General features: G+C 40.2%; 1 protein-coding gene across 1 annotated transcript; it reads left to right on the top strand.

Annotated features, from left to right (window-relative positions):
* The first annotated feature begins 1,957 nt into the window (after positions 1–1,957).
* On the top strand, positions 1,958–8,902 carry sytl3 (synaptotagmin-like 3). The gene is made up of 13 exons (XM_068577439.1): positions 1,958–2,073; positions 2,437–2,652; positions 3,505–3,572; positions 4,030–4,081; positions 4,177–4,243; positions 4,362–4,434; positions 4,845–4,972; positions 5,281–5,403; positions 5,702–5,874; positions 5,978–6,074; positions 6,172–6,342; positions 7,812–7,932; positions 8,835–8,902. Exons 1-12 carry the CDS (start codon positions 1,976–1,978, stop codon positions 7,863–7,865), a joined length of 1,320 nt encoding a protein of 439 aa, XP_068433540.1. The 5' UTR covers positions 1,958–1,975; the 3' UTR covers positions 7,866–7,932; positions 8,835–8,902.
* Positions 8,903–9,297: the final 395 nt, after the last annotated feature.

Below are 9,297 nucleotides of genomic sequence, written 5' to 3'. Positions count from 1 at the left end.
GTGCTGGCGAGAACTTGGAAACCCACTATGGGGCTTTAAGAGTTTTACAGAAGTCAAAACCATGACAAGAAATTGCTGCAAGGTTGTTTGAGACTCATATGCTCAAACCGGTGGTTTGTGTGACCTCATCAAGTTTCGGAAGAGCAGGTAATTTCCTCTTAAGTATAGGACCTCAGTCATGTGGTGACAATGACAGTCGTTGAGTTTTAATTTGGAATTTGCTTGTGGTGATGAGCCTGCATGTGACACGCTGCCAGAGCTGACTTGAGGTATGCAGCCGCTCACACAGGTCTTCCAGGAAACTGTGCTCTGGATGGGAAACGTATCAGAGACCTTGTGACTGGTTTGGGCTTTCTCACGACTTTCAGACTCCATATTTGGGTCCCAATGTAATAATCAGTCAGGTGTCTATTGCTGTCACTGCCGCGACGAGCTGATATGGGCTCCCACCCTCGCTTCTCGGATGTGAACCCAGTCTCCACTAAACCACCGTCTGTATTATCATGCTTGCAGGCACAGGCGTGTGGGAAATAGCTTGCAGTGATGATGCTTTTCTATACAAGTAAAAGCCTCTTACGAAACTGTCAAACAGAGAGCCGTTGCTACTTCAAATGAAATACAATGAAATGTCCACTGCATCACACGCTTCCTCTGTGAGCATATTTCACATCTTCGCTCATTTCTATTTACAACTTGAGAGAATCCCTTCAGGCATGGTGCACGTCAGCAGAGGGCCGATAACAGCTGTGTCCCTCTGCGAGCCACGAGGCGTAATTACAGCTGACGCTGATTGTTTTCTCCAGCCTCCCGGCAGCTCTGGACAGTAACAAGGACGGGCTCTTATCTATCAACACAGGCTGGCATCCAGCTATTCAGCTGGCCGCTTCCTCTCCTCCCCACCACGCTTCACTAGTCTGCTGCTGAAAGGAAAAGCGGTGTGGCCTCAATTAAGATGTTTGAAAATGAGTCCCTCTTATGACGTCAATAGGAGTTTGACATTTTGGGAAACACATTTATTAGATTTTTTTGTCATGAGGAAAGGAAAGGTTGATACCATTATTATGGGAGAGTAGTCTTAATGTTCTCTTCTAATTGGTTCAAAAGAAAAAGTCCAAACTATACCTCTAAAATAAAGAATTCAGATCTGGATTTACACTGTGCAAAAACAGACCGAATTTATTATTCACAAAATGTTTGACTTCAGGTGATGACTGAAGCCAAATAAGAACTGAAGTCTACTGACCTGCAAAAAAACAGGAAAGGAGGAAACTAGAACACAGACGCACGTCAGCCATCAATAATGCAAGGCTTGGCATTTGGTTTGGTGTGCAGCTCTGCCATCAGTGAAGCATCACTGCTCCCCTTGCAGCTGAGGAATGGGTGGTGATTTGCCAGGAGAGATGCTGAATAATGAGGGGAAACAAACCTTGTGATGCTGACAGGAAGTCAAGATAAGGACATGAGTAGTTTGAGAAAATCAGGATTTGGATTTTAACATATTGTTCATAAGTATTTCCGGGTATATTGTTTCAAATGTCATCACAACTGATATTATTCTGGCAGACTAACTGTCTGCGTCATCAGGTCGCAAACTGCAAACTTGTAGTTTTTAACTCGCCTCTGGAGAAAAGAATATCAGAAGAGGGTTTCCCCACAGTTTCACTCAAGTGAAAAGACTACAACTATCTGATCCGGAGGTCTATATCCGGCTCTGACGTGGACGGGGTTCTCCGTGGAGATAATAATCAAGAACAGGACTCACTGTTGAATAACATTTACAATCTTACTGTTTTTTATGATTAGTGTCTCAGCTCCGGAGGACTTAAAGAGGAGGTCTGGGTCCAGTGAGGGGAGGGTTAAAGAGGACAGGAGGCGGAGACAGGAACCCAAAAGCAGCCGGTGAAGCAGCGAGAGGCAGAGAGAAGAGGACCTGTGAGAGTGACACAGACGATCAGACTGAGACCGATTTTTAAAGATGGATTTAAGTTCGCTTGAAGCTCTGGAGAGAGAAAGAGTCCTGGAGGTTCTCCGGAGAGACAAACAGCTGCGTACTATTGAAGAGGACAGGATAAGGTGAGTCTTTTTTAAATACCACGTCCATAGCTACTTACTAACTACTTATCAATCATCATGAGACCAACAAAAAACTAGGTGAAGAAAAACATCTGTCTTACTATTACTAGTATTTGTCAAAAAGAATATTATATATTATATATATATATATATATATATATATATATATATATATATATATATATATATATATATATATATATATATATATATATATATATATATAATTTCCTTTAAGAAAAGCATTTGGGTTCCACTGAGTCTTTCAGTAAATTATAGTCTGGATATCAAATTGTAAAGAAAGGATTTTTTGCAAATTGAAAATATCTTTAACCCGTGCGCTGCCCTCCATCTGCACCTCAGGAGGATGAAGTATGAGCTGCAGGAGCTGCGCAGGAGAGGCGCTAAGAGGCTCTCCCGGCAGTACAGCGAGCGGACCTGCGCGCGCTGCCAGAGGCCGCTGGGGAAGTGGTGGAACTGCGGCGCCGTGTGTCTCGGCTGCAGCCACCGCATCTGCAGCAAGTGCCGCGTGGGCGTGGGAGCGACGGGCTGGAAGTGCACGGTCTGCCACGCCTACAGGTGAGAGCTCCCCACTCTGCGTGACCTAAGAGATGTGTGACTTAATGGCGCTCAGATCACTGGACAAGATGCCTTCTGTCTCCAGTTGTTAACACTCACTTTCTGGCTTACGCTGTGTTTAAAACTGTGGAGAGGTATGCATGTGGCCACTTTGAACTACGTTTATTTGAAGTGGATTTATTGTCAATATATTTATTACAACAAAGTATCAAATGTGGACACCCTCATATCATTATTAGCTGAATCTGAGGCTCCATATGGGTTTATGAATCTCTGTAGCTTTAATGTTTTGGTTCACTCTCTGCAGCTTTTCCAATGCAGTAAACAGCTGTTTTCAGCAACAACAATGCACCAAGCAGCAGACAGGCACAGTTAGAGACTATCTGGTGAGCATGGTGGAGCATTAGCTCCACCAACACCTGTATGCGGACTTTACCATCAGATGTTGGTGGAGACTAAAATCCGAGCTAAAAGAAAGTGAATAATGGACTCAGAATCATATCAACTTCAAATGAGTGATCTATATGCTCCAGATCTGTACATAAGCAACTGTTTTTTACAATGTTCATCATATCAACTTAAAAGATGCTAATGTTGTGTTTATAACTTGTTTCTGCTGCCTCAATTAGCCAAAACATCCAGTTATTTCAGGTTTAATACACAAAACAAGTCTGTCATCCTTCTCAAATGACATAGAATATCTGAAGAAAACTCAAGCAAAAAGAGATACTGTAACCTTAAAATGATAATACAGTCATGAACATAGCTGTGCGTGCGATATGTTAATATGAATGAAGTAAGTGTGGAAGCTAACAATGTAAATATGTAATCATGTATTTCTCTTCTTCACAGGGACGTGAAGTTCAGGTCCGGAGAGTGGTTCCTGGAGCAGAGGGCCAAGAAGTTTCCAGTCACCACGGGTTTGTTTCCACTCCTGTATTTACTTGTAGTCTCCTTTTTTAAATAAAATTCATTGTTATTAAATATTGATGCTCCCTTGATATTATCCAGTTTAACTGCATTTGTTCATAAAATATAGATGATCCGGTTGGTGTTTGTTGAAGCTGTTTATATTTGGGGATTACAAGTTATTGAATTATTCAGTATTGACAATGTGGTAAATTATTATAAGAAGCAATTTTCTGTGTCTGGAAATCTTACATTTAAATGCTCCAATGTGTTTTATCATCTTTACATCATACTCTCTCATGTGTCACATTTGGCCACATTAGAGCGTGTTTAAAGACTTTCTTTGTTCACAGTCACAGGGAAGTTAACTGTACGACTTGTCCTCCAAACATCTCTGTGACAGTTTGGAAACGTTTGGCTTTCACGTGTGTTACTATGTTTTATTAATGATTTGAATGTTCTTTACAGACAAATATGAGATGGTTGGGGAGAAAATATTAAAGACCTACAACGTGCTGAGGTACGAGTAATCTTAACATGTTTGTTGCTTTGTGTTTTATGTTCAAGTATCTTTATCAAGCGTTCAAAACAATCATTTTGCTTCATATTTTTCAGTCATATATCAGTTGTTCCTCCCACTCCTCCACCCTTCTTGGAGTTTCAGTGTTTGAGCAGATCTGGGGTAAATACTGTCATGTATCCAGCATTATTATTATTATGATTATTATTATTATTATTATAGTAAAAAGTGTAAAAATACATCAACTGAGCTTTGATTAAAGTTGTGTTTTAATCTGCAGGATTTCAAAAACTCAAAAATTTTAAATAAATCTATGGAAAATCTAATGATGTCCTTCACCAGCCATATTAGAAGTAAGTGTATGCGTCATTGTGTTCTCTTTTCACTAATGATTGACTTTGATCAGGATTGCTCAACAACACTAAACTTCAAGTATTGCCGGTGTGCGTCTTGGTGAGGCATTTCTTAGAAGTAGCAGCATGACTTCCTCTGGATGTAATCACAGCATATACGATGAGGTCATAACACACGCAATAATAACCACAGTGGAAATGTACTAGCTCACAACCCTGACTGCACCAGCAGGAGTTGTGCATGTTCATAGTCACAGGTAGCAACATTGCAAAAAACTAACTTTGTAGCTTTTCAAATTGTCCAAGCAGTGGACGGACATGCTTTCTCAAAATAGATTTTTGTGTTTCTTTCTTTGTGTTATTTTTTTGCCCTCTGAGAATAGTGCTTGACTTCTCTTTTCTCACTGCAGAGATTTCCACGTCTCAGAGCGATGTGCGAGGAGACCGGCTGAGAGTGGACAACAACCAGAGAGCGTCGGGCTTCAACTACAGCACCCAAAAGAGCCTCTCTGACACTGACATCAAGAAATCTTGTTATGTAAGTCAGCTGCAACTACAAAATGAATCCTTCAGCACTCGGGTCTTAAAGAGGCCTTTCCACCTTTAATGTCCAACAAATCTTGTTAAGTACTTACAAGCATGTTGCAACAAACACGACCTAAATCCCTCACCTTAATTATTCTGCTTTTAACTGAGTCGAGATGAACTTTTTCATAATCCAAATAGGCCGATGAGACCACTGACCAAGGCTATCAAAGGAGCTTAAAGTCATCTAAGAATTATATTTATCCCCATGGGTGCTTCGAGGAAATAACTTTCAGTTAAGAAATAATCCTTTTTTTCCAGCTCTTCAAAGGACCCAGTCTTCCAAACCTGTTTAAGAAAAGCAAAGACAGTGACCATGAAGGCTCCTCCACCGGGGCGGAAGAAGAAACGTCCTGCGGTTCTGAGTACTCTGGAGGAAAGAGAGTAAGAAGAAGCTGATTCTGAGATAGACTATAAAATAAGTCCCCAAGCAGCATCCTGTGTCGTGTGAAATATGACAGTGTTATAGATTACTCATAGTTAAGTAAGTCATAGCATTTAAGTAAAAAGGCAGGATATAGTCAAAAGTGCGAGTACTGAACCATGATTTATTTTAAGATCATTTCAGCATCTGAGCTGCAAAGACTAAATCTCTTGTTCTGTTGTGTGCTCCTGTGAATGCCCCTAAGATAGTGTCTGTCTGCCCTTTTAAAAATCTAATTTGAACATGTCACCCCTTCAGGGCAGCAGCGGTAGCAGCATCAGCACCGACTGCGGGCTCTTCGAGAGCATCAGCATAGCAGGAGAGCTGGAATTGGCTCTGGCCTTCAACACCAACGCCTCCTGTCTAGAAATCACTGTCGGCGCCTGCAGAAATCTCTCCTACGGAGACACCAAGAGAAGGAAGTGTCACCCGTAAGGATAATAAACATAACTATCTGCGTCTTGTTTAGTATAACCTTTTTTTGTTGAAGGATTCTCCATCAAAACCTCAGCACCGTGTTAATTCTTTGTGTAGATATGTCAAACTCTACATCATGCCGGGAAAGAGCGGCAAAATGAAGACGACAGTGAAGAAAAACACAACGGATCCCGTTTATAATGAAGTTTTAAAGGTAAAGAGACACATTCATTTACTTCAGCTGTTGTGACAATCCATTTGTGTCACATCGTGCTCAAATTGAACACAGGTCTTTGTCTTGTTCTTGAAAGCATCACATAGAGAGCCACCTGCTGTTTGGAAAGAGACTGCAGGTCTCTGTGTGGCATTCAGAAACCCTGAGAAGGAAGGTGTTTCTTGGTGAGGTCCTCGTCCCGCTGGACGGCTGGAGATTTGAGGACAAGGACTCCCAGCGCTTCAACTGGTACCCACTTTGTCCAAAGGTAAAACCGGTTCAGCTCTGATGGGATACAGTTGAGGGGGAAAGCATTCACGGTTACGTTGACAGCTAACGTCTTTAGTATTTAATGAACAGTAAAATCAGAAATTGTTATTTCAAATTGTTTTATTTTGTAGGAATTAAACAACAACCTGTGCTAATTAGTGAGATTAAGACGTTTTAGTCCATTTGTTTCCATCGGCAGAGCCAGGATGTTTCCAGACTTTCTGCTGAGCTAAGTTAAGTAGCTTCCGGCTGTAGTTTTATATTTAATAACATTTAGATATTGGATTGGCATTAATCAAACTCTCTCAATAAAGGCAAATAAAAAAATGTGTCAAAATGTCTAACTATTCCTTTAATTAAAAAAATAGTAAATAAATACATTACATTGCAAATGTAACACAAAACTAATATATTTTTTAAACTCTTTAATAAGTTATTTCATCGGTTGTTAAGATTGTTTTGGTTTATTATTATATCTTATTTGTTTTACCCATTTACCTGCTTGTTGTTGTTTCTGTTGTAGAAATAATTAAATAAAATGTCAAGTATAAAAAAGAATTAAAAAAAGAATACCACAGCTCATAATACATATCAGCTGATACAGGAGTATCCTGGTAAATATGTATAGTAGATACAAGAAGTATAAGAAGAACTCTCTGGTGTGGTTTCATGCGCTTTAATGTTACAGATGAGCTACATGTGATATCCAATAGACATTCAACACTTTTACAACGATAAAATGAGCTTTTAAAGATAAGATAATACATAAAAGCTTACATGTTAAGTAATATTTACAAGACATTTGTTAGAAAAGTTCACTCGACCCCTCAGAGTAAAATCATTAAAACAGGAACATTTATTCGTTGCAAGGAAGGAGCAGAGTCAGAAGTACAAGGTGATAGACAAATTGCATATCCAAGACTGCTCAAAGATCTTTCAAAGAACTACCACTTAGATACTCACAGTGACCCACTAACAGAAACCCTCATGACGTCTTCGGCCTAACCGTGAAAGTACCTCAATATTGTATGTAAGTCCCTGACAAGTGTAAAGTGCTTGGTAACTTACCACAAAACAATGTTTATAAGGAAAAACGGCACCACGTTCCAGCACTAGAGGTCAGAAGAGCACGTCTTATAGACACCTCGATGCCGACCATGCCGGCGAACACTGTGCCACACGGCAATGATCAACTCACCGTCCTTATCAAAGGTGCCAAACACCTTCCCATTAATGCAAACACAGGCCGGAACACATGCGTCAGAGTGTAAATACACCTCATTGTGGCCCTGCGTGTGTGTGTCTGTGTGTGTGTGTGTGTGTGCGTGTCTTTCAGTGTCTGCAGGCAGGCCTGCAAGGTGTGGTGTGTGTGTTCTGGTGTGTGTTTATGAATGTTTTATAAAGTGTATGTGTTTAATAGGCACGAGGGTGTGTTTATATATATTTGTGTGTGTGTTTTGTGTTTAGGTGTCTGACTCCGGGAGCCGGCAGAGAGCTCATTCAGACCACGCTCACTTCTGAAGGGGAGAAGGATCTGAACCAGAGCTGTGGCCCCTGCTGCCCCTCTGAGGGCCGCAGGTAGACCCCGGTAAGGTCACTGCCTTCATCACACCTACTCTCACTCCGGTGACTCGTTTAGCCCACCTATGTCATATTGCTAAGTATACAAACAATTACATCATTTATATCACACATTAATTTAGCTGTAAGTTGGCATAAGGCCATTTTTAAGTTATTGTTAATGTATTTGTCAACAACTATATTTGTGAAGCATTTAAAACAGTTAATGAATGCTTGGAAATCACTATCACTATGTTACTGAAAGCTCTGGGAAAAATCAAGTCACTGGATTAAAAGAATAGTTTTAGGAAATACGTCTACTCACTTTCTTTCTGTTCGTGATAAGTTAGTTAAGCCAACGAGCCTCAGCTGCTTATCTCCTTTGCAGGTGGCATCAATCTTATCATCTCACTCTTAACATGTATTTCCCAGAATATCTGGCTATTCCTTTTAAATATGAATAATGTTAACTCTTTATATACATGTTGCTTCTCAGTACAAATTGTCAAAGAGTCCTTTTCAGCTTCAATATTCACATGAAACTGTCCTTCTTGCTGTACAACTATTTGTTAAAAACAATGTACTGCTCATCTTTAATCTGCTTATTAATGCAAAATAAAGGGGATGAAGCTGTTACCATCTGAGGCTACTACTCTGCAGCATCCAATTTCACATCCCAATTTTTTCTTTCTGGTGATGCTCCTTCAGAGTCAAGCAGCTAAACATCGACGCAAATCAACTCTCCGTCTCTCAAATGAGAGTCAACTTACAGGAAGCGGTTCGACTTATTTCAGAGTGACTCCTCAGCTCTTCCTTCCTCGTAACAAAGCCCTCCTTGTCTCAGTTTAAGTAGGGTGTGAAAGACATGCTCCGTCTCTGGTTTCACAAAAGATGATGTCATTGACCTCACTGCTGTCCGTCTCTCTCCAGGGTCACCATGGCAACTGGACAGGTGTAGCGAGGTCAGCTTCTTCTCTTCAACATCAACATGAACTTCAGGAGAGCGCGACGGCATTCAGCGTCTCTGAAGACTCAGAACTTTATCGTGTGAACTGTGCAGTGTTTATGGAAGCCATCATTCATTCATTGCTTGAACATACAAAAAAATGTTTTTTTATTAATTTATCTACCAAATGGAATTACTTTGTAATTAAACGTATTTAAGTCTGTAACTTTATAATTATTCTGCTTAAACTAACAAAGTGGTTATAACTATGCAGAAAGTATTTATTTTATTTTCAATTATTATTTTTGTAATATTTGTACTCAAGGTGAGAATGTTAACGAGCGGATGTTTTGGCATCAGGAATCATGTTCCCCATGTTCACCGTCTTAGTTTGTAATGTTAGCATGTCAGCATTTGCTAATTATCACAAAACAAAACAAAGAATGG

The sequence above is a fragment of the Clinocottus analis genome, unplaced genomic scaffold (genome assembly GCF_023055335.1).
Source record: "Clinocottus analis isolate CAN_PGR_092001 unplaced genomic scaffold, fCliAna1.0.p SCAF_15, whole genome shotgun sequence".
Classification (NCBI taxonomy): domain Eukaryota; kingdom Metazoa; phylum Chordata; class Actinopteri; order Perciformes; family Cottidae; genus Clinocottus; species Clinocottus analis.
The sequence above is the reverse complement of the archived record's forward strand: the minus strand, read 5'-3'. Positions and strand labels throughout refer to the sequence as shown.

Bases quoted from the DNA above. Each gene is read 5' to 3' on its own strand.
- sytl3 (XM_068577439.1), top strand. From the start codon at position 1,976: ATGGATTTAAGTTCGCTTGAAGCTCTGGAGAGAGAAAGAGTCCTGGAG. The intron at 2,074-2,436 runs GTGAGTCTTTTT...TCTGCACCTCAG, and splicing joins ATTGAAGAGGACAGGATAAG to GAGGATGAAGTATGAGCTGC. The intron at 5,404-5,701 runs GTAAGAAGAAGC...TCACCCCTTCAG, and splicing joins AGTACTCTGGAGGAAAGAGA to GGCAGCAGCGGTAGCAGCAT.